This window comes from Ipomoea nil, unplaced genomic scaffold (genome assembly GCF_001879475.1).
Source record: "Ipomoea nil cultivar Tokyo-kokei standard unplaced genomic scaffold, Asagao_1.1 scaffold2159, whole genome shotgun sequence".
Taxonomy (NCBI): Eukaryota; Viridiplantae; Streptophyta; class Magnoliopsida; order Solanales; family Convolvulaceae; genus Ipomoea; species Ipomoea nil.
Genome location: NW_017618587.1, coordinates 267,853 through 294,451, shown reverse-complemented (window position 1 = coordinate 294,451; position 26,599 = coordinate 267,853). Strand labels below are relative to the sequence as shown.

General features: G+C 37.5%; 7 protein-coding genes across 13 annotated transcripts; 2 read left to right on the top strand and 5 right to left on the bottom strand.

The window, feature by feature from the left end:
* The first annotated feature begins 334 nt into the window (after positions 1 to 334).
* Positions 335 to 1,897, top strand: LOC109149692 (transcription factor MYB35-like). Of its 4 annotated transcripts, none has more exons than XM_019297615.1 (3): positions 335 to 560; positions 665 to 1,635; positions 1,745 to 1,897. In XM_019297615.1, exons 1-2 carry the CDS (start codon positions 362 to 364, stop codon positions 1,618 to 1,620), a joined length of 1,155 nt encoding a protein of 384 aa, XP_019153160.1. In that variant the 5' UTR covers positions 335 to 361; the 3' UTR covers positions 1,621 to 1,635; positions 1,745 to 1,897. The 4 variants fall into 4 exon arrangements, with proteins under 4 accessions (XP_019153160.1, XP_019153159.1, XP_019153161.1 ...); XM_019297614.1 differs by having other exon boundaries at positions 1,741 to 1,897; XM_019297616.1 differs by having other exon boundaries at positions 335 to 552; positions 663 to 1,897.
* Positions 1,898 to 2,518: 621 nt separating this feature from the next.
* On the top strand, positions 2,519 to 3,858 carry LOC109149130. Its single transcript, XM_019296780.1, has 2 exons — positions 2,519 to 3,332; positions 3,521 to 3,858. Exons 1-2 carry the CDS (start codon positions 2,616 to 2,618, stop codon positions 3,674 to 3,676), a joined length of 873 nt encoding a protein of 290 aa, XP_019152325.1. The 5' UTR covers positions 2,519 to 2,615; the 3' UTR covers positions 3,677 to 3,858.
* A 349-nt stretch (positions 3,859 to 4,207) lies between these two features.
* LOC109149149 (5-formyltetrahydrofolate cyclo-ligase, mitochondrial) lies at positions 4,208 to 6,627 on the bottom strand. Its single transcript, XM_019296807.1, has 7 exons — positions 6,400 to 6,627; positions 6,179 to 6,319; positions 5,661 to 5,810; positions 5,435 to 5,476; positions 5,293 to 5,338; positions 4,598 to 4,668; positions 4,208 to 4,516 (listed from the first exon to the last, which is right to left on the bottom strand). Exons 1-7 carry the CDS (start codon positions 6,533 to 6,535, stop codon positions 4,386 to 4,388), a joined length of 717 nt encoding a protein of 238 aa, XP_019152352.1. The 5' UTR covers positions 6,536 to 6,627; the 3' UTR covers positions 4,208 to 4,385.
* Positions 6,628 to 7,022: 395 nt separating this feature from the next.
* Positions 7,023 to 9,533, bottom strand: LOC109149846 (probable myosin-binding protein 5). Of its 2 annotated transcripts, none has more exons than XM_019297857.1 (3): positions 8,299 to 9,533; positions 7,477 to 8,188; positions 7,023 to 7,398 (listed from the first exon to the last, which is right to left on the bottom strand). In XM_019297857.1, the coding sequence occupies exons 1-3, from the start codon at positions 9,038 to 9,040 to the stop codon at positions 7,392 to 7,394; spliced, it is 1,461 nt and encodes a 486-aa protein (XP_019153402.1). In that variant the 5' UTR covers positions 9,041 to 9,533; the 3' UTR covers positions 7,023 to 7,391. The 2 variants fall into 2 exon arrangements, with proteins under 2 accessions (XP_019153402.1, XP_019153401.1); XM_019297856.1 differs by having other exon boundaries at positions 7,024 to 7,398; positions 7,477 to 8,215; positions 8,299 to 9,532.
* A 151-nt stretch (positions 9,534 to 9,684) lies between these two features.
* Positions 9,685 to 11,283, bottom strand: LOC109149847 (transcription factor MYB1R1-like). Its single transcript, XM_019297858.1, has 3 exons — positions 10,861 to 11,283; positions 10,465 to 10,673; positions 9,685 to 10,118 (listed from the first exon to the last, which is right to left on the bottom strand). The coding sequence occupies exons 1-3, from the start codon at positions 11,174 to 11,176 to the stop codon at positions 9,837 to 9,839; spliced, it is 807 nt and encodes a 268-aa protein (XP_019153403.1). The 5' UTR covers positions 11,177 to 11,283; the 3' UTR covers positions 9,685 to 9,836.
* A 2,133-nt stretch (positions 11,284 to 13,416) lies between these two features.
* Positions 13,417 to 17,822, bottom strand: LOC109149644 (pentatricopeptide repeat-containing protein At1g74850, chloroplastic). Its single transcript, XM_019297541.1, has 4 exons — positions 15,839 to 17,822; positions 14,910 to 15,224; positions 14,691 to 14,798; positions 13,417 to 14,189 (listed from the first exon to the last, which is right to left on the bottom strand). Exons 1-4 carry the CDS (start codon positions 17,674 to 17,676, stop codon positions 13,853 to 13,855), a joined length of 2,598 nt encoding a protein of 865 aa, XP_019153086.1. The 5' UTR covers positions 17,677 to 17,822; the 3' UTR covers positions 13,417 to 13,852.
* A 224-nt stretch (positions 17,823 to 18,046) lies between these two features.
* On the bottom strand, positions 18,047 to 26,226 carry LOC109149645. 3 transcript variants are annotated; one of them, XM_019297542.1, is made up of 16 exons: positions 25,762 to 26,222; positions 24,066 to 24,533; positions 23,875 to 23,960; positions 23,160 to 23,314; positions 22,246 to 22,319; positions 21,902 to 22,096; positions 21,696 to 21,747; positions 21,181 to 21,393; positions 20,937 to 21,070; positions 20,453 to 20,642; positions 20,284 to 20,343; positions 19,946 to 20,203; positions 19,583 to 19,841; positions 19,302 to 19,507; positions 18,915 to 18,965; positions 18,047 to 18,702 (listed from the first exon to the last, which is right to left on the bottom strand). In XM_019297542.1, exons 2-16 carry the CDS (start codon positions 24,323 to 24,325, stop codon positions 18,412 to 18,414), a joined length of 2,484 nt encoding a protein of 827 aa, XP_019153087.1. In that variant the 5' UTR covers positions 24,326 to 24,533; positions 25,762 to 26,222; the 3' UTR covers positions 18,047 to 18,411. The 3 variants fall into 3 exon arrangements, with proteins under 3 accessions (XP_019153087.1, XP_019153088.1, XP_019153089.1); XM_019297543.1 differs by having other exon boundaries at positions 25,799 to 26,222; XM_019297544.1 differs by lacking the exons at positions 18,047 to 18,702; positions 18,915 to 18,965 and adding an exon at positions 19,100 to 19,235 and having other exon boundaries at positions 19,278 to 19,507; positions 25,762 to 26,226.
* Between the last annotated feature and the right edge of the window lie 373 nt (positions 26,227 to 26,599).

Sequence of the window (26,599 nt, the reverse complement as noted above, 5' to 3'; positions counted from 1 at the left end):
GTCTTGTAAAACTTGTGAACACTAAGATCAGATGATGCCCATTTCTTTTAATTTATTGTCAACAACAATACTTAATTAGCAAATAATAAATCTATGCTTAACCAAATATTTCACCCAAACTGAACCTGTTAGATACTAATCCTTCTTTATTATTAATTTGAAGTCATCTTTTATAGGACAGATGCATTCCATGCATCGTCATGCATATTTAGTTTTTAAGGAAACTGAATCTCATGCATTCCTTGCCGCCCTGCTATACTGTATTGTTATGTTATTATTATAGGTATATATTATATGCATACAACTTCTTGCCTTCATCCTCCGATCCCTGTATAGTTTTAATTTGTTTATATATTTTTTCATGAGATTTAATTTGTTTGAATCGAAGCAGAAAATGGGAAGGCCTCATGGCAGCTGCACTGAGAAGCTGCCTTCAAGAAGAGGGTTTTGGGATGACTATGATCAAGAGGATGCTGCACAGAAATCTGTAGGGTATGTTTCAAGAATCAAAACAGGTAATAACTGGACAGCCGCCATTTCCAAGAAAACAGCTGCCTCAGGTACATACATACTAAGAAACAAAACAACTTTGTTTTGTAGGTTTAATTTCTGTCTGTGTTTTTTTATGAACATGATTCTGTTTGAGTGAGTGGGTATTGTTCAGGAATGGGCGGCGGGAGAGTTGAGAGGAGTAGCAGGGCGCGGTGGAGCAATAATAATCGTTCTTCTTCGCGGCATGATGTTGATCATCATCATCATCATCATCATCAAGAACAGGATAACTTTAGTCCCCAGGAAGAAGAGCTTATCATCAAGCTTCATGCTACCATTGGAAGCAGGTGGACTATAATAGCACAGCAGCTTCCTGGGAGAACAGACAATGATGTGAAGAATTTGTGGAACACGAAGCTGAAGAAGAAGCTTTCTGCAATGGGGATTGATCCTGTTACGCACAAGCCCTTTTCTCAGATTCTTGCAGACTATGGAAACATTGGCGGGTTCCCCACTTCAACCAGCAGGCCGCCGCAATTTGGCACTCTCAACAGGGCTTTAAAGACTACAATAATCATGTCGTCAAAATCGCAGAAATTATCTGCAGATCAACCATCTTCGCGTGCGGCGGCGGATTGCTGTTTCCTGCACACCACCACTAACAAAATTAAAAGCAGCGAAGAAGACGATTCCAATCAGTATATGGATCTCCTCTCCGAGCTGCAAGCCATTAAATCCATTACAGAATCCACCAATTACTCCTCGGCCGCCGCCCCGGATTCCACCATTGTCGTCTCCCCGCCGTCCTCTCTGTCATCGTTAACATCCCCTTTAGCCGCCGCCGCCGCAGCTCAAGAAAAAGCAGGTTTCAGCTGGTGCGATGATTTTCTGCTAGAAGATGCATTTCTGCCCCTCAATAATGTCCAACAATCTTCAGACTGGGAACCCAACCACAATAATAATACAAGTCCACAAGATATCATCAAGATTTCTTCATCTCCTTCCTCATCAAACAGCAACCTTGAAGCTGCTTCTTCTTCATCGTTTGTGGAAGCAATGCTGTCGCGTGAAGACCACGACATGTTCTTGGATTTTCCTGGCCTCTCTGAGGAACCATTTTACTACTGATCTCATCACCTGCAGGTAATTAAATTAAATTAATATAATGTTCAATTTGTTCGTACAAGAATTATATATATTGTTAGCCCATCATCATATCATTTGTTTGTTCGTTTGTTTTGTCTCAAGGAAGGACATGCAGCGGCAACCTTTACATATATATATCTTTTAATTTGTTTAAGATTATATTCATTTTATAGCCTATATTCATATTTAATTTGTACAACTAACAAATGAAATAATGTATGCGAGCCTATATATGTACAAGATCCAACTATTTATTAGAGATTGTCTCGTGTACATACAATTTTTATTGTTGAAATAAACAATTAAATAGGATTTGCGCCCCAGAACGAGAGTGATATATAATTGCATATACTTTCATTACAAACAAACCAATGGAAAATAAAAGAGATTGTATACTTTGATTTACATAAAATTAAAGCTCGATTGATTATGCCAAACATCTTGTACTCAGATGGTATATGGTAACCTTTCTTAGGTGAATGTCATAAGATTGAGTCTCAGTTTGTTGACAAAATGTTCCATCAATTTAATTATCTATATATTTTGAGATAAATTTTATCACTCTTAATTATACCCAACACCAAAATTAATTACTCAATTTTACTATTTATAAACATAAACATACCTTCTTTTTTTTTTTTTTGAAGAGCATATCATACCTTATTCTCATTGATTTTAGGGATCAAAAATTTGAAAGGGAAAAAAGATAAAGACAAATAATAATAAGGCACAATTTCCTAATTATACTCCGCATACGGCGCACTTTAGAACAAAGCGAGACCAGATCTCAGCTCATAATAAGTCCAGTCCACTGTCCACATCCAATGGCTACTCAACTTTTTACATCATATATCATAATAATAATATAATAAAATAAAAAGGGCTATGCTATGTTATATTGCTATCATCTACCTCTCCCATCTCTCTCTCTCTCTTTCTTTTGCTATTTGCTAACTTATCCCTAAAGGCTAAACAGGATGGCACACAATACCACCCACAGGCGTAGCTTAGCAGCATCCATGGATCCCACTCTGAAAAGGCATCAACAACAACAACCCAAATCCTCCACCACCGCCCACCCCCACCCAGATCCCACACTTGCCTCCTCCGCCACCATCCAATGCATCTCCAAACACTTTTCCAATCTCTATTCCAATCATAAACAACGCCTTTCTGCCTCCTCAAAAGCTTCTGTTGATGCCCATCTTGACTCTTCCTGCCCAGCTTTGACCAAGTCAAAGAGCCAACATGGTAGAAATTTTCACAGAGAAGGCGCCCCAATCAAGAAATCTCACAAGCACCCAGATTTTGTCAAGAGGAGTAACGATGAAATCAAGAAAGCTTCAAAGAAGGAGGAGCCTGATCTTGAGGGGATTGATGTGAAGAGGGCGTATGGTAGTCTGTCAGGGAGTGAAGAGCTGAAGAAGATTCAGAAACAAGTAGTGAAATATGAGGAGGAGGAGGAGGAGGTGAAGAGGCCATCTCTCTCACTAGAAATGGGGGGTGGAGGGAGAAGAAGGTCATTTTCCAGCTCACAGATTGAGTTGGCAGATTTCTTCTCTTGCAATAGTGTGAAGGTTGTTTCAGTGGACATGCCACCATTTATGCAGATTCATGCTGTGGATTGTGCAAGAAAGGTTTATGATAGCTTGGAAAAGTTCACTTCCAAGGCCCTTGCTTTATCCCTCAAAAAGGTAACCATCATCATATAAACAATTTTTTTTTTTTTTTTTTTTTTTGAGTTTTCTTGATACAAAAACAAAAAATTTGTTTCTGGGCAGAACAGACTCACAGAGAAATGGATTTTACATGACCATGTAAAGTAAATGCAAATGGGTAAATTTGGGTTGTGTGTGATAATGGTTTTGTCTGGATTTTGCAGGAATTTGATGGGGTATATGGACCAGCTTGGCATTGTATAGTAGGGACTAGTTTTGGGTCTTTTGTGACACATTCAGTTGGTGGGTTCATATATTTCTCCATGGATCATAAGCTATATGTACTCTTGTTCAAGACCACTGTACAGAGAGCAGACTGAAAGCTGAAATCTGAGGTGAAATTCCACCATTTTAGCTTCTCAACAGGAGATAATTTTAAGAAGATGATAGTTTGTACATTGGTTTTGTTAAGAAAAGAACTAGATGCTCATTTCCCCTCCTTTATATATATCACTTTACAACAAATTCATCTTAATTAAAGTAATTATTATATTGTTTACAATCTTGATTGTGTCTCATCTGTCATCTGTCTTGTGACAACCCAGCCAAACTCAATTTGATTCATATTGCAATTACCTTCAGTTCACAAAAAACAATCTAAATACTCATGACAAAAACAATCTAAATGTTCAAGATGAACTTATAAGGTGTGACCCTTCAGGAAGAACTTTTGGTACCATCATTATGAAAATCTTTTTTTTTTTTTTAAACTAAGGTGGTGCCCAGTGTCAACATCAATAGTCACTACTTGGCAGGAATCGGAAAAGCAATAGTACCAAAGTACATTAATGGTGGTAATGTACTAAAAAAAGAAACAGTAAATTAACACTCTTTTCTTCCTATCCTGCAAATTGGACTGGCAAAACAATGTGGATTGCATAATCCTAGAGTTCTTTTAAATACTGTGATCAGGTTACATATGACATAACCTTAGATGAGATGCAGAAATGAAATAACAAACAAGAATGTCCAAGGAATGCGTTTGGTTCAACTGTTGTAATGAAATCCAGACATAGAAAAGCATCATACTTAAAGGCAAAACTCCCGCGCAGCTTGACTAATAGGAATAACTCCGGATGGTGTTATTAGGGCATCGACAAGAACATCATCTGGAGTAACCGGTATGGCATCCACTATCTGCACCGAGTATGAAAGTGCAACTGCAAAGCAAAGTTAGATGTGTGAGAGCAAGTGCAGTTTTTATGCATGTGGTTATAGAGCAAGAAGGTGATCTGACGTACTCTTGAGAGGTTGCTTCCAATTTCGCGCCTTTGCTAGCTCTTGATATTTTGTCAAGAAAGTGTCGTAGTAGCTTCATTTATCACCGTGAGCAGAATGCAGAGAGAAACACCAAATTTAGATATTAAAAAGTTACTGAAGGGTCAGACAAAACAGCATTTAGCAAATGTATGAATAATCTAATCTAATATAGGCAAGCATAAAGATATGTACAACCAAGAGAACATGGGTGATGGAGAAGAAAACTAGAGCTCATTTTCCCACCACCAACCAATTTAATAAATCAAACCCCACCAAGAAAAGGATCCAAAGGGAAACTGAAGAGCGGGGCCCTGTTTGGTAAAATAGTTAACTTATCAGCCAATTTTGGCTTATTTTACCACTATTAATTATTTGACTTGGTTAAAAGATCAATATAAGTGTTTGGTTAATTAGCTTTTTGTAACTCCAAAATGCTAAAATTCAAAAAGCTGTTCAAAGAAACTTTTTTAATTAGCTTTTTGAGAAAAGAAATTATACCAAACAACTGTCAGCTAACAGTTAATTTACCAAACACCTTTCTACAATTAGCTAATGTTATCAACTAGTTATACCTCTAATTAACCCAATCAGCTAACAGCTAACAGCCAATTAGCTAATAGCCATTTACCAAACACAGGCCCATGGCTACACTGAATCAACAGCGTCTGAAACTTACCCTCCACCACGACCTATACGCCTTCCAGCTTTGTCAAATCCAAGTCCTTCGCAGGGGAAATGAAAGGAAAGTAGAATATGAGAAGCTAAAACCATGTAAACTCAAGATATCAATGATTAGAAAGGAGTTTGAAGACACTTACCAGGTATAAGGAACAAGTCAACAGGTTCATTAGCCAACAACACTGCAAAGAGAATTTGTTAAAGCACAGCATAAAATGCTTTCCCAAATACATCAGCTGAATTGAATTGATGCTAAAAAAAGTAAGGTAAAACACAAAGAACAAAGAAAATGGTACACTTATTGTGAATGCTGGAGCTAGCAACTCTTACAATACCGAATAGCTTTAGAAGAAAAATAAAAGGTACCATCTTCACGTTCATTTCCCTCAGCATCTGTCAGACCTGGTTCCAAAATGTTCATTGAATTTGGAATTAAATCTTCAGTGCTTGAGATGTTCAACATTCGCATGTTTCTGTTCTTGTCCTCCACACGTGGAACATAGAGCTTCTTTTGATCTGCATATCCCCGTCTTTTTCAAATATAATAAACAAGCATTTCACCTTGCTAAAGAACAAGCACAAATACATACCAAAGGGCCAAAAAATTTGAAAATACTTCTTTTATCAGAACAAAAAAAAAAAACCCAAATCTCATAAAGCCAAGCATCATATAAAGATTTCTCAAGCTATTAGAACCATCAAAGGTGGCCTAATTGAGGTCATAAGTTCAATTCACAGGAACACACCATTTTCAGAATATCACTTTCTACCAAACATTGATACATATAAGTTGTTCCATTGCTTATCCACAAATTAAGACAACAACAATTCTTTAACAATATTCAAAAGCAAAAAAAAGGTTGTGTTTAAGATAAAAATCACACCTTTGGACTGCGTCTGAAGAACTTCTGCAAGTATATTAGAAGTATCAACTTCTCGAAGAGCACTACAACAAATGTAAGCACATAGTCTCTTACAATCTTTAAACCATGGAGATTTCAGAACTGCATTCTGTATTGCTTCATCTGGAAAGAGTGATAAGCCAACGATAAATACATACAGGCGTGTATGTATAAGTGATTACTACTCACATATAACTACATACCTTCTTGGGATCTTTGGGTGGGATCCATTGACTTGAGATCTCTTCTGATTTTGGATCGGAGAGCCTTCTTCTGAGCGAAGATCGCGTCAAGAACGGCGGCGCCGGAGCTCGGGTTTGATTCTTCTACGGTGCTCATGGTTGCTAGAGTGAAGCGAGGTGGCGGTGGCCGGTGAAGGGTAGCTAGTTAGCTACTATGTGAGTGAGTGAAGAATTGTTGTGCGGAGATTAGTGATTAACCAAAATATCAAATTGGCCCCTATATTTTTAATAAACTATCGATTATTTCCTATCTTCTTTTTATATTATTGAGGAAAAAATTATGTGTCAAGATTTTAGCCATTGGTAACTGGCAACTAACTCTCGAGCTAATCGCCCCACCACATGTCTCTCTGTTTCGGATCAAGCCATACCCAACATGTTCTCTTAGGTTAGTTTGAGGTTAAGGTTATGTATTTGTCTTTTTGAATTCTCGAAGCTTTACTTCTTTTCTATAAAGTCTTCATTTTTAATGGATTGAAGAAGAAGAAGAAGAGGAGGCTTTTTAATTTGTTGAACTTTATCAGTTCTACAGTGTAAAGCCCCTTTTTTTTTTTCCAGTTTTTCTGGTTTAGCTGTGATGGATGGATGGATGCACTTTATAAGAAAAAATGAATTTTTATAATTAAATGTATAGCATCAACTTTTACAACAGAAATTAATATGGTGAACATTACAAGGAAAGAAAGAATGAGAGGAGAAAAAAGAAGTCAGAGCTGCATTGATGCAGAAGCTTCGATTTGAAAGCTCCTTGCAGGACAAAAAGCAGCTATATTTTCTAATATGGAAACATTAATGACCGTACTAAATTAAATATGATCTGGTAGCAGCAAAACGTCGTAGGTTATAGGCTGAACTAGACAACGTTACTTAGTACGGCTGAATTACTAAGTTTCTTTGTTCAAGAAAAAGGTGATCTTGATCTTGATAATGCTGTGATGCCTCCACTGATCTCCTCAGTTCCTGTAAAGTTTCTGTATTTAGTGCATATGAAGATAAAACAGCAGAGAGATGAAGGAAGAAAGAATATGAATTAATTACCCTTGTCTGTCTTTATTGAGTTCTGATGAAGGGAATTCTTCTTCATCTGAAGATCCAGTAGTCTTGTTTCCAACATTGGTTAACGAACCCGAAAGATGAGAGTTCTCAAACTCATAATCTACAGATGATTCCTCCCTATTCCCGGCTGTGTAAGTGCCAGAATGCTTTAAATGATCTACTTCATCAGTAGGACTGGTACATTCTGACATTCCAAAGGATGATAAGAAATGGGATCTCAGCTCCAGATAATCTTCGTCCCCGGGAACTTCATAGGCCTCGCCATTTACTCTCGAGAGAGGTCCATAGTGTTGTCTATATGCCTCGAGCTCAGATTCCATAATCTTCATTTCCTCCTCCCTCTTTATGAGCATGTCTCTCATTAGTTCCACTTCTTCTTGGTCGAATTCTACCTCTTCTTCCATCATTCTCTGGTACTGGAATGCCTCCATTTGAAGGGCTGCCTTCTCTTCTTGCAGCCGAGTGATCATTGCCATTGCATTATTTGCTGCAATGGCGGAAGCGTTTCTTTCTTCATCCAGTTCCATCTTTAGTGCCATGAGAGACTTGTGATATCCTTCACTCGTGTCATTGGAATCTGAAAGAACATCCATTGACAGCCTAGACAACCTAGGACTTGCTTGAACTGAATCTGAGGAAGGGAGAAACCTGCTTGCTCTTAGAAAACTAGGGGTTCTGCAAGCTTCTTCTTGGACTCCCTCTGATTTAGTGTCATTTCTCACTGCAAACATCATAAATGGAAACAATGAAACATCACATTATGACAATGAAGGAAAGCTTCAAACTTGCTAACAAGTGATCTACCTGGAGTAGAAGAATCTTCCTCATATGGAAGCTCAGAGTCATTATCAGGCCTCAACTTGATGTCTGTGAAACGAATGCGAGGTGATTCAACACTGCGGATTTGCTCATTTCTCCAGGCGCGAGGCGATGGAGCAGGAGCATTGGAGTTCATGGATAGATTCCTGTTATACTTGAGCCTTTGGATGAAGTCCCCACAACACGAACACCTCTCAGAAGTGGTGTCCTTGTCAACCTGGGGGGCCTCCTCGTTGTCTGTCACTGTCTTGATAGATTTCACAGAAACTCTGGCACCATCATCAGCAAAGCAGCTGACATCCTTGTGCAGAAGCCCCAACAGAGGCTTGTACCTCTCACAATCAGAATCTTTGGAGGTGGCAAAGGAAATAAGGCAATTATCACACAAATGCCTGATTTCAGAGATCTTCTTGTGAATATGGCAATATGCGAGGGAGGAAATGTCCCTCTTGTGCTCTTCACAGAGGCAGTCATTGTAGCAGAGATTTTGTTTCCTGTGAGACATGACATATTCGATCCTGGTACAGAGCAAGCAAGGGATGTTTAGCTCAAACAGCCTCGCGAATTCATCAGACAAGAACGCCAGAAACCCATCCAGGAGAATCATCATGATCATCATCCATTCTAGGACAGCATATATGAACAAATACACACACATTGGGAACCTTTGTTTCACAAAACGCTTGAATGACAGGGTAGGCTGGGCCATAGAAGCGGCGGCGGCCATTTTCTGGAGCAAGGAAAATTTGTTTTGTTGAGACTTGAGAGAATTGAATCAACAGGCTGGGAATGTGGTTGGCAGGAGGGATCAAAACCAAATTTGGGTTTGGTTAGATGAGACAGATCATGACCTTGCTGTGATTAATTGAACCACCACTGGATCATGATCCGCCTCTCCCTCTTTTGGGTTTTGTGTTTATTGTGTTGAAAGCAGGAGCAAGACTGAAGAACAGATTTGGGCTGACAACAATACTTATAATAGAATTGAGTGGCAGATTTTGTTTCAGTTTGCGGAGGAATTGGCCTCGTCCGAACATTTTTACAGCAATTTGCGGACTGTCACAGTTTCTGTGTTTTTTTTCTGTCCATGTAAAACTTTCCTAATTCCTATGTTATGTTTTTATTATCTCCAAATACAAGTACAACCTTTTCTAACCATTAAAAACCAAACAGCTGGATCGAAACAAGAATCACCACCAATATAATGCCCCGCAGCTTCACTGGAACATCACATAACCTGCTCCAATCAAACACTCATAGAATAAATAACATTGGACACCATACCATGAACATAGCACAAACATTATATCTTGATAACACAGGTAAAATGCACAAGTAGCAGCTTCATATATACTGATAGTTTCAATATTATTGTACGCTAAGAAGCATTCTGATCTATATAGCATAAAACAATAAGCTGGGCGGGCAAGGCATGATAAATCTGGAATCTGTACAACAATAAAAGCCCAAATTCTACATCTTTCCTTAATGGTTACAAATATGCAAAGCTTCTTCTTTTGTTCTCATGCCACGCCGACGACAGTGTCTCCATTAATCCCCGGGAATACCAAGTGCATTGACGACGAGTGATCCAATGACATGGACAGTTTCAAGGACAGAGATGATGGGTCAAGGAGCTGAGAGGGTGAACAAGGAAGCGAAACGACAGGAAGTGGATGGACAAGTATGGCGGATGTGTTGTTTACTTGGACCAGATTTTCCATTGGCCTCTCAATTTGTAGTGGTAGCAAAACAGGAGCAACAGTCAGGGGTGGAGGAACCAGGTTCCCTTCTTCAGGAGACACCTATTTATTTATTAAACACAACAACGTAACTTAATTGAGAAATGGAATAATAATAATCTTCATTTTCTTTCCTTGTTTTAATTAATCCACACAACGTACACCTAAATCACTTTGAAATTCACAAATGGAAAGGAAATCTTTTGCACTAAACTTAAGCCATTCATTGCTTGATTTTGGAGCAATTATTTATCCATCATCATATCACGTACAGATGATATGTCTTAGATTTTTTATGTGAGATCGATAATCACAGCTAAGGATACCTGCAGGCTTGTTAGTGGATAGAAGAAAATGAAAAGTCATAAAGAACAATAGTGTTATGATTGAATATTATATTAATTATTACCGCGTGAGTGGTGATATCAAAGAGGCTGGATCTGCGGCGGCGCCTATTGAGATTGGTCCGTCGGAGAAAGTATTTCTGAGCATGACTTGCTACTTGTGTGGGTGTACGAGTCTTTACATAATTTCTAGAGATTCCTCTCCAGTTTCCTTTTCCCACTTTCTGTAATCCCAAAAGGAACAGCTTGTGCTCTTCTTCAGTCCATGGAACTCCTAAAAATTAATATCCAGTTAGCTTAGCTTCATCAATAATCAATTTTCATAGCTAGCAGGAGTAATATAATTCAAATTGATAATCAATTAACATACAAATTGTATATGATCAGACTAACAAATTGATTTGTAGTAGAGGAAGATTAGAGAAGAAGAAGAAGAAGAAGATGACAGAGATGTATCTGACCTCGCTTACGGTCGCGGCCACCGCTAGAGCGGTGCGGGACGTCGTCATCAGCCGAGGCATAGCCGTCGTCCACCACCGCTTTCATCGACTCATTATCTGTCGTCGCAGAATTAAGATGCTCGTACTGAGACAAGTTATTCAAACTGACGCTCTTCCTCATGGGGTCCACCCTCACCCGCACCCCAAACAGCATGATCTCACCAGAACTTTCCACACCGGCGGAGGCCGACGACAGCTCGTCGCAAGTGCGCGAGTCCTGCAGGCCGTTGCTGACACAGCTGAAGCCACAGTCGGCAACCATCCTTAAACTCCCCATGAATCCACAAAAGTTATCAAACAATTGATTGAAGCACTAAGGATGAGATCATGTATGCATACAGATTATATATGTAGCCTATAGATACATATAGATCCTCTCGAGTTTAGAGTTTAAATAGAAGGAAGGAGAAAACTGTGATGGCGAAGGCCGAAGGGGAATTTTGTCATTGCGGCGGGCCACGTGCCACCTCCACTCTTATCACGCTTTATCCGAATCTTCTATCTTAGCTTTGTCTTTTCTTTTTCTTTTTTTTTTTTTCTTTTTTTCTTTTTTCTAAGAAATACAAATGTATTTTACTCCAGTCCTATAGTTGACGCCTCACATCAATAACAACTACATAGATACTCTTTTATTATACTTTATAAGAATTCAAGCGGGATGCAATCTGTATTTTTTTTTTTCTTAATACTACTAACTGTGTTATAATGCAGTATCTGTTCAACCATTTTCTCAACTTACTATAGCACAAAGAGTCAATATTTCTCTCAATTAGGATGATTGTTTAAGCCTTGAAGGCAATGGAAGTTAAGGAAAAGGCATGTGTTTATAAATTTATAATATATTGATGGTTGAAATTTCTCTACAAATTATTGGATAAATATTGAGTGTCTTGAGCTTGACAAACATTAAATTGATATGCAATTCCTAATATAGCGTTGTTAGAAATGTAAAATGAAAAATTGGAAACAATTAACCTAGTCTAATCATCAAGTCAACAATTTAGCATGGTACGGTGAATGCTTCCCACCTTAATTGCCTTTTAAAAGTGCAAAATGTGAGTATTTTTTCTTTTCTTTTTACTTTAAAATGCATGATCGATGTTGATGGATGAGTAGATGACAAGACCTTGGAATTCAAGGTTACCCCATTAAGTGCCATCTTTTCATATTAAATATTAGCGAAAAGCCATAAAATATGGAATCTAATAATTTAAGAATATTTTTTTGTTTAAATAGGTCAACAATTGTATGACAATTGGTAATCCAGCTATTACTAGAATTGTGTGTGTATAATGTTTAAAAAAATAAAAATAAAAAACTTTTGAATCAGGCCCCTCTCTCAATCTTGGTGGTAGGAAAAAAAACAAAGGGCTCTTTTTCATATATAATGAGCTTGTGACAATTAGAAAGAGAGAGAAATTTTGTATTTTAATGAGTTCTACTACATACGCTCTCTCACTTTTACTCATGATATGACAAAAGATGATAAGTTATGTTCATCATATGAGTCTTAAAAAAAATGTCAACATTAAAATTTGGAGTGAAGAGAATAAAAGTATAGAATAAAACTTAATGTAGTATTTGCTATCTTAATTGAGAGTAGGAAGTTGTTTTCAAAAAATAAAAAAAAAAAAAATTGAGAGTATGAAGTTTGAAGTTTTGATAGGTACTAAATGTCAAAGATAGGATTGAGACATCTAATGGAACAATTATAATCCTAAAAAATTTGTAAAGTACATGCTAGGCTGCTACCAGCCTGGAAAGTCATTCCAAGAAGAAGGGCAATTCTCTTAAGAATCAATGGTAAATTAATGACTGGTATTTGTGCACTAATATGGCGTATAAAGGTTGTTATCTTTAAGTAAATAAATTGTTTATTGGGAGTGGGTGGATTTTTATTTTTATTTTATTACAATTTTTTTTAACCTGCTGCACTTAACTATCAGGAAATAGAAAATCGCCAATTTACCTAAAAAAAAAGTATATATTCATGATAAAAGATGGATGGGAATATACATTATAGTATTAAACCACCGTGTAGAATGAGGGGCGGATGGGTGGCTACTGGCTAAGTAGTGCGTTGAAACTGGCCACTAACATTTGCATCCACGAGGTGAGGTTTGGACATCTTTTACCTCAGCTCTATGGATAGGATATGATGTTCTCCCACTTTATTTATTCCTGCCTGCAAACTAACATTTCCTTTCCTCATTTTTTTTTTCTCATTTCTGTGGAATAAAAAAATAAAAGATGGTTACGTTACTGTTTTAATATACTAAGTTCCAGAAGGCCTCATTTTCGTAGCGGACAATGGTTGTTGAAGCCACATGGGCAGGAGAGAATATTGTTTAACTAGGACAACTGGGTTTTGTAATATATATATTTTTTAAGCTGGTTTTGTAATATTTAATCATAATAGAATTACCATTGGGGAAAATAATAATAATAATAAAACCAGTCTTGTATAGTCTACTGCTTTCCAGATAGATGGAACTTTTTGTCTTCAGACGCCACATCTCAAAAAACAGTTAACAGAATATACCGAAAGCTGTAAAAATTCCCATCTGAATAGGGTTGTAATTGCCACCTCCTGATCAGATACATTCTCTAAAATTTCCAAATAAATCCAGACAAAAAGAGTAACTAAACAAAAATGATGCATTAATTTACACAAGGGGAAATCCACACCCTTGACCCATTGGTCTTTCACTAAACCAAGCACCACAAAAATGTAAGCATTTCGTGGCCAAAGCATACCTGAGAAGTGAGTCATAAAGGCACACCATGTATTCTGACATATTGGTGAGTGTTATCCAACATTGGCACCGGAACCTCATTCTCCACCACTGAAAAACCCACCATCTCATCATTCGGAAGACAGCCACGAGTTCTTACATTTCTTTGTGTGTGCACCCCTGGTCACAAAAAGCTGGCCTTGGATTCACGTATCCATTCAAGTTGTGGTTGCCAAAAGTTCTGAACGTGTTCTGTTCTTTTTGGTTTCACTACTACCATGTTTTGATCTTTTTGCGTCCCTTGTAGATGACTGTGTAGCCAAAAAAGGAATGGGGGTGTTACTTAGAGAAGTTTGGATGCCACCTTTTGAGCCTTCTGAAGATGATTCACTACTGCCAAAAATACGCTTCAATTGAGACTTTTGGCAGATTATTCTGCCCTTGTTCCACACGGGGAAACTAAACGTTGATGAAACATAATCCTCCAGAAAAGAATAAGCAGCCTTTGCAATTGGAGAATCTCCACCAATTTTGCTCCTTTCCATATCACCTCGTCTGAAAATCATAAACAAAACAGAGGAACAAGTATTTGTCAATACATGCACACAAAGGGATAGTAATAGAGGAAAGGAAAATAATAATAATAACAGAACAAGAAGAATTACTCAATTCTGTGCCCTGTCCAAGTACATCACACACATGAGATTAAATTACTATTATCTGGTAATTCTCAAACTTGATTGACTTGGTTTCCAATTACCATGCATACCCATGCACCAAAGGTTTGCATGATTTCAGTTCTTATTTCCTTGACAATGTGGGAGATGACAAAAGGAGGGGTAAGTGCAAAAAGATGGCCATCTGCCTCACTTTCCAATTAAACCCACCACATAAAATGGGAAGCTATAATTTGCATTTGAAATGAGCAATGATAAAAACAGCAAAATGTTGAGATCTACCTCCGACCTCAAGCATACAATATAAGAAATAAATATGAAGACTACAAGAGGAAAAGAGAATGCTACTAAGAGTAGATAAAATGTGAAAAACACTTACACCACCACAACTGTTGCCACTTCAGGAAGGTCCTCCCCTTTTGGCAACAGTTCCTGCATATTATTAAGCCAGACAGATATTGCAGTACATGCACCTCCAGGCCACATCCTAAACAATAAACATTTGGGTAGAGTAGAGTATAAGTATGTTTTCAAAAAAAAAAAAGAGTATAAGTATCATATTAAGCTTTTTTACAGAGCAAATGTTGCTAGTGCTTACCTATGTACATCTACAGACCACACAAGTTTGTTTTTCCGATATAATTCAGGGAACAGTCCCCTCTTTGTTGCCTCATTTAGCACTCTTGCAGCCCTTTCCTTCTGGCGAAACCACCAAAGTGCTTCTAGAAGTGCATTGTAAAATCTAATGCCCAGACCACATCCTTCATACTTGAGTTTGTCAAAGACATACTCTACGATCTGCCAGTTATTGTCATCATCAAAATCCCCCTTGATCATTTGTCCAATAACCTGGTGCATTTCGGACACCTTATTTGTTAACATCTCATCTAATAATTCCAAGGCTTGATCCCACCTGAAGCAAGAATTTTAAAGTAAGGAAATTAAAACCATGGCTGATCTTTACATGGACAGCCCAAAAAATTTAAAATATTCAGCCAACTTAAGAGCATGGGTAGAAACTACTAGAAATATACTAATCTTCAAAGGGCCCAGTTCACTATCTAAGCTGAAAGTATTTAGAAGGCAAAAATTCCAAATTCAAGTATTTAACCAATTTCTTAAATTCATAGAAGTATGAAGAGTGGTAACAAAAGCATATGTAGAGTAGTTTATAAGGTAAAGCATTTCCACATTTCATAGATGGGTTATAAACAGAAAGTTATCCCCATTCAAAAAGGTAAGTGCTGCAATATAGCATAAATTATTTTTCCTTGAATGACGAAAGGCAACAAACAATATATCAACAACACCCCCTTATTAAATGGAGGATCCTGTGATCAGTTTCAAATTCAACAAAAACATACAGTGAAATCTATGTTATTATACCTCCAGCTGATATGCAGTTTGCAGAAACCTAGGTCATCACAAATTCACAATCCTAGGTACTTGATGAGGAAAAAGAAAACCTTAGAAACTAAAGAATCACACAGTAGCACATAACAGGGGAATAAGCTATTAAAATCTAACCTTTCACTTCTTGCATAGACTGCCAGCATCATACAGTAGCACATAACACTAGGTTGTATGCCTACAGATTTTATTTCTTGAAATTGCCCCTCGCTTTCATCAACTAGACCTGCAAAGCAGTAGACACTTAGAACTACCTCAAGGGTTTGTTCATCTGGATCACATCTTTCCTTTTCCATATCAACATAAGTCTTTATAGCTTCTTCAAACTGGCCTCCCTGTCTATATGCTTCAATCATGCCATTAAATGAATCTCCGTTCCTCTGAACACCCTCCGCTTCCATTGTAAGCAATATTGCTTCAGCCTCTTTGTAAAGTCCCCCTCTAGCAAATGCATGGATCAGAGAATTGTAAGTTTCAACCATAGGCTTGCTTCCAACCTCATTCATTGTATTGAAAGCAACAGTAGCCTCTTCATATAATGCAGCCTGTCCATAAGCTTCAATAACACCGTTATAAACCTTAGAACTTGGAACTAACTCTTTTCTGTACATACTAAGAAGGATCTTCTGCGCATCTTCATGAAGCCCTCCCTTCCCACATGCATATATCAATCCTTCATAAGTTTCCATATTTGGTTCCACTTTCTCTTCCATCATATCATGGAACAATGTCACTACTTCTTTAAAATATCCGCCTTCCCCAAATACCTGGATAAGAATGTTATACGTATCTGCATCTGGCTCTGTATTACTAATTTTCATCTCAAGAAAGAGATCCCTGACCTGATCATACCTCTCATTCTTTCCATATAAATTCAACAAAATGCTATAAGTCTCCGCATTAGGAGTACACCCTGCAGCCTGCATTTGCCTGAAAACATCCATAGCCTCCTTCAATGACCCTGAATGAGAATATGCCTCCAACAAGACATTATAGGATGTTACCTCAGGTAAGTTCCCTCCTGCCTCCATTTCCCTAAGCAATTCTGAGACTTTCTCTAACTTTCTTAGTTTTCCAAATGTCTCAACCAAATAACTATAAGTAGTTATATCAGGTAAAACCCCACCCTCAGTCATTGTCCTAAACACCATTTCTGCCTCATCATCCAATCCTCTATTTGCACAAGCACTTAACAAAGTATTATACGTGACCAAGTCTGGCTGAATCCCCTCATGTCGCATTTCAGCAAATAGACTCAATAACCCCTCCCATTCATATCCCCCTCGAGCACAAGAGTTAATAACCGTATTATATGTCAAAATGTTGGGAACTACTTTTTCCTTTTTCATCTTATCAAGTAATTGGAGGGAAGTTTGGTACTGACCATTCCGGCCAAAGGCATTGATGATTGCAGTATAGGAGAAGACGGTTCGGGCAACACTGTGAGCTGGCATTTCATCGAATATCTCCATGGCCTTATCGAGAAGGCCTTCGCGGCCAAGTATTCCAATCATTAAAGTGTAAATATGCTCGTTAGGGCTGCACCATATCTGGCGCTGCATGTACTTGAAAAGACGGAGAGAGCGCTGCCAATCGCAGCGGGCGGCGAATTCCTTGAAGACGTGGGAGAAATCGGTGAGGGAGAGCTTGTTGCGGAAGGTGTCGAGGCAACGCGCGATGCTACCCCGCGGCGGGAGGCTCGATAGCTTGTTGATAAGGGTTTCGACGTGGTAGCTGTACTTGCCTTTCTCCACGGTAACTGTAGGGTTACCGAGGATGAGCTCTTTAGGCTTGCCTCTCGCCGCGACGGTGAGTAGAATCCGCCGGTGGACGACGGAGAACTTTGGATGGTGATGCAGGTGAGGGATTTTGGAGGGAATTAGGGGATGATGAAATTTAGTGGAAGGAGAAAGGAGTGGGGAGAAAGAGTGGTAGGATAAGGACATTTTGTTCATTCAAACATGTGTTGAGGAAATGAAGCGGTGGAGCACAACGGTGGCCGGTGGAGGAGACAGTAAGCAGTGGTTTAAGCTGGGGATAAAAAACGAGGAACGTGGAATACGGTGGCCGACTTTCTGTGGATAAGAACTTCAACTAAAAATAACGGTTATTAAACCATTTAGGCTTGTATTAAGATCCACTGGGCCTTGATAAAAATTATTAACATATCTGATTTTTCAATCAAATCCGCTTATCAATTGTCTCCTATATTTTATCAAATTGCTGCTAATAATTCACTCATCAACTGTCTTATATATTTGTTTACTTTTTAATAGCACAAAAGCTGAATTATCCTGAAATACTTAACCCACCATCACACCAGAATGCAAAAAACACTACGACTGCACTATTTCACAATCAAAGTAAATTTTTTTCTGCGTTTGTAATGTTAGGAATAATACAAGATTTGGAGAATTATACCTATCTGATTCTAAACTATACGAAGAAGTTTGAAACCCAGTATTTTTTTAAGTGGTTCATTGCTACAAAGTGCAGTTTGCAGCGAGTAAAACTGCCCTTCAGGAGTAAAAACCTTATATTAGCTATTAGGTTAATATGGAGTGACTTGAGGCAAATAATTCAGAGCACCAAATGCGCTGGAGATGAAAATGGGCATCCAGAACTGTTCATGTGCACTATAGGCAGGCTCTGGATGTGAAGATTTAGGGAATGGAAAAGCTCCCAAATAATCAACGGAATACTTCTGGAAATGACCACATTATGAATTTCACAAAAGTGTCTGATTCCAGAAACTCGATGTGAGCTGCCCTTCCTATCATGGTGTTCAAGTTCCTCCCCTGCAAGGACGTATCGAAATTAACATCGCATCGCATGAAAACCCGATGATCGTGTGAAGGAGAGCGTATCTGGTCTAAGCAATGGTTGAGCATCTCCATAAATACTTTTCCCTTCTTTGAGCTGTCTGCCGAAGATGCTTGGCACATCTCAATCCTAGCAGAATGATATGGAACGTAACCATCCTGAAAGCAGAATGACAATAGCACAGCTTGCCTCAGATGCATCAAAGTTTTTTTCTTTTTTTAATTGACTCATTTTCTTAGAGCATCAAAGTAACCACTAATATAAGTGCTATTGCTATTGGTTTATCAGTTCTCAATGTCAGAAATGTATTTATTCTGTTTCAAGAAAGAATCTAATGCATCATAGCCTTGAAAAGGAGAGGATGAAATACCTGTGGTGAAGATAACAGAATAATATTCCTGAAGTTCTCCAAGGTCTTCCGCTGAGAAAGATGTAGCAAGTGCAGTGCATGAGAACCACAGTAATAACACAGATTATTACTCCGTACTATTTTCAATAAACTACACAAACCTTCACAAATCCCACTAATGACTGGAATTATTGAATTTTAATACATTACACCAAGTCCTTATATTTTCTTCCACTGAATATATCTAATCCAAATATCTAGTTTTACTGGTTGGGCAAACTGAAAGTGTATTGTCGATGTGAAGGCTTCATGCCACCTTTTAAAAGTACTAGCAAAACTATTTAAAAAAAAAAAAAAAAAAAAAAAAAAAAAAAAAAAAAAAAAAAAAAAACTGAGACTAATCAGTACCTTGCAAAGTTTGTACAAGAATGTATTTTGTATATCAGGATCATCTGTAAACGTAAGCTGATGAATGCACTGTGTGCCCTTGAGCTTCTTCAAAAGCCATAGCCCAGAATTAAATAAAGAATTTGAACTGTACAAGTAACCAAGATGTGGCCCGGAAATAGAAACATAGGTATGCAGATATCTGAGATAAGGTTCCATGATGCTCTCTGCAAAAGTAGAAAACAAAGTCGTTGATATTTGAACTAGATTGAAGAAGGCATCCAAATCTATGGGGAACAAACCTGTTAATGCAGTTCTTAATATGATGTTTCCAATGGAATGACCTACAAAGCTAATCTTGATGCTTTTTAAATTTCCATATCTTGTGGCCTTGTCCATCTTCTTTTTTACGAAAGACGTTACTTCTTGAGCGAGCCTTAATCCCATTTCTCTGAAGTCGCCAGAAGTTTTCTCTTCGTTAGCCTCTGACATAAGAAACTCTATCTTAGGATCTATCAAAAGCCATTGATTCCTTACAAGACGCAAGTCTAAATGATGTCCCTGCTCATGGTATTTTGTGCATGGTCAGAAAAGGTCATCTGTTTATTCTGGTAAAAATTTTCACAAAATTTTATGCAATGAGTAGGATGATATTGCTTGCATGCCTGAAATCCATGGACAAAGACAACAATTTTTAGAGAACGGCCATTTTGCTGAGGGCATTCATCAGATGACTTCTTTATAGCTTTGGAATCCATCATCATAGGAAGCAAGATATCTGCATCTTTTTGCTCCAGATGCCTCAAGTATGAATTTCCACTAGTTGAGCGCAATGGAGCATTTACAACATGTTCTACAATCACAATTGGAATGCGCGATGGATCTCCAAAAATTTGCATATCTTGGATTGAACAATTATTTATCTGCAATAGAAAAATTCTTTGGTCAGGCATCCAGCTTATTAATGTATTGCAGGAAACATTGTTTCTTTGACAGAACTCACCCTCATTTGTGCAATACTCCGCCGGTGAAGCTCAGCTCGCATAGCTGCAGTTTGTGTAGGCTGCTCAGAGCACAATAAAATATTGAAATTATGACAAACTTGATTACCACCTAAAAAAATATGACATTAAGAGAGCAAGTACTAAATCAGAAGCTTAAGTTTCAATTACATCCTCAGTGAGCTTCCGAAAGATGGGTGCTCTCCCAACAGTACCATGGAAGGTAGAACTATCAACCTCACTACTTATATATTGATAAGGCATCTCAACTTTAGAATAAACCATCCATATTGACCACTCAGCTCTTCGATCAATAGCCCATTGATTTCGAAGAAAATCAAGAATTAATGTTCTGTGAGCCCTGGAAACAAATTAAGAGAATGAATCGAAGAAAATCAAGAATTAATGTTCTGTGAGCCCTGGAAACAAATTAAGAGAATGAATTTTAGAAAGCACGGTAGGTAACAGCAAGAACAAAAAATGCATCTCAGCATAAGAAACTCAGAAATCTTATCCCTTAAGATTTGGTAATCATCTTCTGTTAAACCTTTTTCCAAGGTGCATAGTTTTAACTCTTCTTAAAAGGTCATGTAGCAAGACTGCTAGTGAAACATAAGGTTATCGAATACAATAGATGCAACAAGTGAAAGTAAACCTGTGAAACTTTAGAAATATACTCCATAAGTAAAATACTTGGTTGCCAAAGGAATGAAATAAGCCCACTAGTTCATCCTTGGATAGAGAATGAAGAACTTCTTCATTTCGAAAATCAGTTATACCATTGCGTTTCTGTTAGGAAGAGAATAGCAGATTAATACTATGGAGAGTAAAGCACCATGAACGAAAGCAGAAATGCAGCCTCATAACATGGGGAGAAAAAAAAGAAGAAGAAGAAGAACCTGTGAAACACTCTGCTTTTGGCTTGGCATTTGTCCTGAAACTTCAGCATTATCTTTTGAAGATGTGCTTTGGCGGGAAGTGAACAAGTCTTTATCCTCATGCTTAGAAGAAAAATCATTTACATCAATTGCTTGATTAATAGCCTTACTGACTTTCCTTAGCTCTTCAAGTAATATGTCACGAGCAGTTAAAAATCCTTTTATAAGAACAACCTGTTTCAATGGTGCTTTATGAGTATTTATTTTGTAACAAGCAGAAATTTACTATACTGCTAAGCTCTGAAACAAAACCACCAAGGCCAAGCAATGTGAGTATGTAACTAAGTGCATGTATTACCTAGTATACTCAGAAGATATACCTGTGATAAATAAATAAATTGATATAGCTTACAAAACCTACTACATGACCTAACAGCCTAAAGGAGCACATAATCATTCATTTGAGTGCATGCAAAATGGACCATGAAAGCTAGGTAAATATATCTGAATCCCAGACTTCCACGAAAAGAACATACTTGTTTTGCTTTATCAAAGTCTTCACTGGAAGCATCATCACTGCAGGAACCACTGGAAGGAAGACCAAAACTAGAAGCTGCTTACATGAATTCAATTCTTTGAAAAATGCAGTTGGCAATCAAAATATAAAAGCAAGGCGTCTCCAATTTATAGCGGCAGTTTTATTGTTATTGAACAATTAGAGTAAGTGGAAGCTGTGACAAACCTTGCAACCTTCGATGAGAGGGTATGGACACCACGTTTCAATAAGCATATGTGTACACTTGCATCAACAAGTACAGCATGGAAAGCATCAAAATGAACTGGGCAGTAAGAGTGCAGTCCCAAAAGAGCCTTGGGAGGAAGTCGAAATTCATGGACTGCTGCAGGATATGTGTCTAATGAGGCCTGCAAATTACACCTGTAAATGATGTTATAAAGTTGTTAAACTGTAAAATTACCTAAACCAATTTTGATTTCAGTGCAAGCTAATGGAGAAGTAAACTATTATAACCAAAAATCAGAGAAGAATCACTGGAACTGGAAAAACAGTATATCAAGCAAACTAACCCGTTCTCCAATATAGGTGCATACAAAAGCTCAAATTTCAGAATAACGGCAGAAGAATGGCTCATTCGAAGGACCTATTAGTAGCCAAGAGAAGACATCAATGTGGAAATAATCCAAGCACTATATAAATAGAACATTATATAAAGCACTTGAGCTGTAATATGTAATCTTCTGCCCCGATGGGTTTACTCAGTCTGTTGACACTTGAAAGGCCGTTTCACTCCCAAGAAAAACTCATAAATACATTTTCAATGGGATCCATGAGGGAAAAGAAAATGGTTGTTTCACATCTAGGTTTTGGAAGAAGCAAAAAGAAAAGGTGAAAAAATGGCAACAGCAAATCCTGTTTCTTACTTTCTTTGACTACTTTTTTCCATTCTTTTCTACACCAAGTCAGGATGCAAATAGTTTATCCTGAGCATTCTCTTCAGGTCAGGAACTTTACACTCTGCTATAAAGAAATGCCAACCACCAACCCACACTTAAACATAAATTGGGGAAGATTGGGAATTGAAGGCTATTAGTTCAACTTTGTCTACACACACCTCCCAACTGTTTGAGATAAGGGTTTTACAAATTTCTTTCTTTTCAGCTATCTTTCATTATGTCTTGCAACTTATTTATTCATAGAAAATAATTAAATCCATGCCTTAATTTTACTTTAAAAAAATAAATAAAATCTTCATACCTAGATTTGTATTCCTTTTAGTTTTCTATAGGTATCCAACCAAGACAAGTGGAATTCTTGCTTCTTGGATTTCATTTTCTATTCTCTTATGTTTGTCTCCTCTTCACCACTTTTGGGATCCAAATGAAGTGAACAGAAACAGCCTATATAGCTATGAACCATTGATACTCTGATGAGAGACTTTTGTTAAGAGACAGAAGGAACTACACTACAAGGAGAATAGTACCTCATATTTGGAGAGAGATAAATTAAATGAGACCAACACTGAGAGAAGGATATCCTGTCTTGCATATTTTATCCGGAAAGGTTGTGTGAAGTAACTGTTGTCTGTGTCATCAATCATCCACACTCCACATATGTTATCAGAACCTGTATCAGGAGCTGCATGACATGCAAAATTGTGACAATTTCCAGCTCATAGTCCATTTTAAAAATAAGGCCATTAATTACTATTTAATTATTTATTTTCAAAAAGATGTACTAGTCGTATGATATGTATACACCCACACAAAGACACACATGCATATTGTGTGTGTATCTATATTAAAAGCACATGTGTATTATGTATACACATGCAAGAAAAGCTAAGGTCCAAGGGCCATACCAGTATAAATTTCTAAAAAAAGTAAAAGAGAGTGTTATTGGCACCTAATTGTATAAAACTTTTTAACAAAAAATTGGAGCACTGTAATAAATAAAATCTGAGAGAAAGTAGTTCTGCTTCAGAAATGTATGAACACCATCCTGTAAGAACTCCAACTACTTGATCATGCAATTAATAAAAATGGAAATTCTTCAACACAAACAATTCATTTCAAATTCCCTCTACTTCTAAATTCAAACATAAATGCATTTATTCAAAGCTTCCCACTTTGCTCACCAAGGTCATTCTAATGTGTGCACTTGAAATTATAACTAAAACAAATGCCCATTTGAATTACCTTCATATTGAACTACTCTTGATGGAGTTCCAACAGATTCATAATCACCATTCTCCCATCTCATTGTAATCTTAATTTGATACCATCTGCATATATGCCAAAGAAAGAGAAAAGGACACAAGAATGATTCTCAAAGTGACATGGTAAAAAGATATTAGGTACAGCCGTACAGGAAATTGCAAGACACATACCCTTGCTGGAATAAGTCCAGATTGTGGAATCGATGAATGTAAAGAGCAATCTCATACACAGCATCCAACATTGATTGTGAATTTCTATGGTTTGATAAAGACTTGGAGTTAGACTTCATTGGCTGTGACTGCTGCTTTTGTGATGATGATAGCAAAGACGTGGGTCTGGCTTCAGTACTATTCAATCTCTTAGGTGTCACCGGCGCAGGTCTGTTCAAACCAGCAATTATCCATCGGAGACGCTCTAATATAATAGACATTTCTTGTGGTTCTCTCTAGTCCTAACACTTTGCATCCTCCAATTTTGCTTACTCACAGACCAGCCTAATTATATTTCATTTGTAATTTATTGCCAAAGAACAAGATGATTCAACACCCATATAGAAAAATGCTGGTTCACCATAAAAAGGCACATCTTCCTGAAGCTATCAACCAGCAGAGTGTAGCTGACAGCTTTGCAAGAGACTCCTATACATTAAAACATACCTTGTGAATTTTCTTTCATAAAAAAGTATGTGGTAAAATATGAAAAAAACAGAAAAAGACTTGGCAGGAAGTTATAACTGTCAATGTGACAAAACAAAAGATCCTCAACGAATTTCATTAAGTTATAACTAAAATCAATGGTTTATAACTAATTCAAATATATAGAACCCTAACCTAATTTAAGTGCTCCGACTATACCAAAATTTAGCACTTTTAACTGCCTACAAAAGAGAGTTTCATTGGCTATGGCTCTGTACGACTGTACAGAAGCAATTACTTTAATTCAGCTCTTTCATGTTGCGAAATAGCTATTAGCTCAGCATTAAATACAGACACCAACACTTTGCATTCTGTTCCCACATCACTGCTATATGCTGAAGTCAATTCTCTATTTTCCCTAACCACAAACTCTATTTCTTATTTAAAATTTAAATCAGTCCAACTAACAAGACATCCAAACTCTAATTGTCCATAGAAAATCCCATTAAATCCCTCTTATCTGTCCCATCTTTGCTACAAAAGAAAAAAGAAAGAAGAAGCTCATTTCGTGCAAAGCCAATATGATGAAGCCAATTCTCTAATTTCTCTAAACATCAACTATTTTTTCATTTCCAGAGTAAATTTTAAATCAGACCGAATGGAAAGGCATCTAGAGTCCATGACATCCCTCTGATCAACCACATCTTTGCTACCCAAAGAAAAAAGAGAGAAGCCCATCTTCCCCACTGCATAACTATAATTGCAGTCACCACATCAAGTGTCAACAAACTATATATACAGGATAACAGCTGTAGAATGTGCTATTCAAGTCATATAGCCTCAGTATAAACACAAAATTTGAAAACTAGATTTGAGCTAAAACTAGCAAGAGCAACTACCTACCCAGATCAAATGGCCTACATTCTGCGCTTAGCATAGAGCAGAGGTAAGGGAACAAGATAACAGAACAAAAATAATAAAAGGAGAGTGGGAAATAGGTCAATCATCAAAGCTCAAAGGAAGTGCATGCAAAAAACAATGGAAAATATCAAACCTCATGTCATTCCTAAATAGCTACATCCGTACAGTTTCTACAAGCAAATTCATACGTATTGAGCCAATTATACCATGAAAAAAAACAAACAAACGAAAATCCCAAAAACAAAACAAATCTACTCCAGAGAAAGAAAGAGCTACTATAGAAAACGATTTGAAAACGTATAAAACAAACCAAAGGTATATGCAGGCAGAGTCAGTTATATCTGAACCTAAAACGGCACTCCTTGTTTCTTTCCCCTGGTTGAGCTGTATACTGCCAGGGGTAGTCAACGATGGCTAGGTGGTCAAAGCGTCCCAGTACGGCAGCGGGGGCGACAGGCCACCGGAAATGGGCAGAGACGGCGGCGAGGGTCACGATGAAAGAGAAAATATGAAAATTGGGAGCGGGGGCTGGGCTATGAGTTTCCGAAAAGGGGTAATTTTAAGTTGGACCAGTAGAAAAAATTTGGAGCTGAGTTGAAGCGTTAAAGTCAGATTTTCACACAGGCAGAGCTGATCTGTCCGGTGATATGACTAATGTTGTAGCCTGCATTCATTGGATCTAATACGGAGTATACATAATTAATGGAAGATCAGGGGACCTCGGAATATCAGATACAGTACTCATCCTCAAATGTGTATACATTCACAGTTGTACTATGAAGAAACACAGTCAAAATTATTGGATCAAAACATCAACTCCTCCGTACTATAAAGTCCACCGCGTTCTAGACTTCTAGTGAACCCCATGTGACTCTCTTCGCATATAGTTAGTTCTTAGGGTTGTGAAGTGTATTTGACATTTACTATACCATTGCGATAAATATATGAACTAACCATCAATTGATTTTTGATTTGTCTATTTACATTTTTAAAAAAATTAAAAAAAAAAAAAAAAAAAAACTACGTGAACAATGGTAAAGATCTGCTATCTTATTTGACATTAAAAATTAAAAAATAATAATAATAATAACAACAATCTGCATTCAAAAAAAATAACAACAATCTTACAGTGCAATTATTATTCATAC

Coding starts and splice junctions, on each gene's coding strand:
- LOC109149644 (XM_019297541.1), bottom strand. CDS start 17,676: ATGAACAAAATGTCCTTATCCTACCACTCTTTCTCCCCACTCCTTTCT. Junction 15,225..15,838: donor GTCTATGCAAGAAGTGAAAG/GTTAGATTTTAA, acceptor TTCTTGCTTCAG/GTGGGATCAAGCCTTGGAAT. Junction 14,190..14,690: donor GTGGCAACAGTTGTGGTGGT/GTAAGTGTTTTT, acceptor TATGATTTTCAG/ACGAGGTGATATGGAAAGGA.
- LOC109149130 (XM_019296780.1), top strand. CDS start 2,616: ATGGCACACAATACCACCCACAGGCGTAGCTTAGCAGCATCCATGGAT. Junction 3,333..3,520: donor TTGCTTTATCCCTCAAAAAG/GTAACCATCATC, acceptor TGGATTTTGCAG/GAATTTGATGGGGTATATGG.
- LOC109149846 (XM_019297856.1), bottom strand. CDS start 9,040: ATGGCCGCCGCCGCTTCTATGGCCCAGCCTACCCTGTCATTCAAGCGT. Junction 8,216..8,298: donor GGAAGATTCTTCTACTCCAG/GTAGATCACTTG, acceptor TGATGTTTGCAG/TGAGAAATGACACTAAATCA.
- LOC109149847 (XM_019297858.1), bottom strand. CDS start 11,176: ATGGGGAGTTTAAGGATGGTTGCCGACTGTGGCTTCAGCTGTGTCAGC. Junction 10,674..10,860: donor TGGCCGCGACCGTAAGCGAG/GTCAGATACATC, acceptor ATTAATTTTTAG/GAGTTCCATGGACTGAAGAA. Junction 10,119..10,464: donor TTGATATCACCACTCACGCG/GTAATAATTAAT, acceptor ATAAATAAATAG/GTGTCTCCTGAAGAAGGGAA.
- LOC109149149 (XM_019296807.1), bottom strand. CDS start 6,535: ATGAGCACCGTAGAAGAATCAAACCCGAGCTCCGGCGCCGCCGTTCTT. Junction 5,811..6,178: donor TCTTCAGACGCAGTCCAAAG/GTGTGATTTTTA, acceptor GGGGATATGCAG/ATCAAAAGAAGCTCTATGTT. Junction 5,339..5,434: donor TGACTTGTTCCTTATACCTG/GTAAGTGTCTTC, acceptor TCCCCTGCGAAG/GACTTGGATTTGACAAAGCT.
- LOC109149645 (XM_019297542.1), bottom strand. CDS start 24,325: ATGTCTATTATATTAGAGCGTCTCCGATGGATAATTGCTGGTTTGAAC. Junction 23,315..23,874: donor AAGAGTAGTTCAATATGAAG/GTAATTCAAATG, acceptor CATGTCATGCAG/CTCCTGATACAGGTTCTGAT. Junction 18,966..19,301: donor TCTTGTACAAACTTTGCAAG/GTACTGATTAGT, acceptor CATCTTTCTCAG/CGGAAGACCTTGGAGAACTT.
- LOC109149692 (XM_019297615.1), top strand. CDS start 362: ATGAGATTTAATTTGTTTGAATCGAAGCAGAAAATGGGAAGGCCTCAT. Junction 561..664: donor CAAGAAAACAGCTGCCTCAG/GTACATACATAC, acceptor GGTATTGTTCAG/GAATGGGCGGCGGGAGAGTT.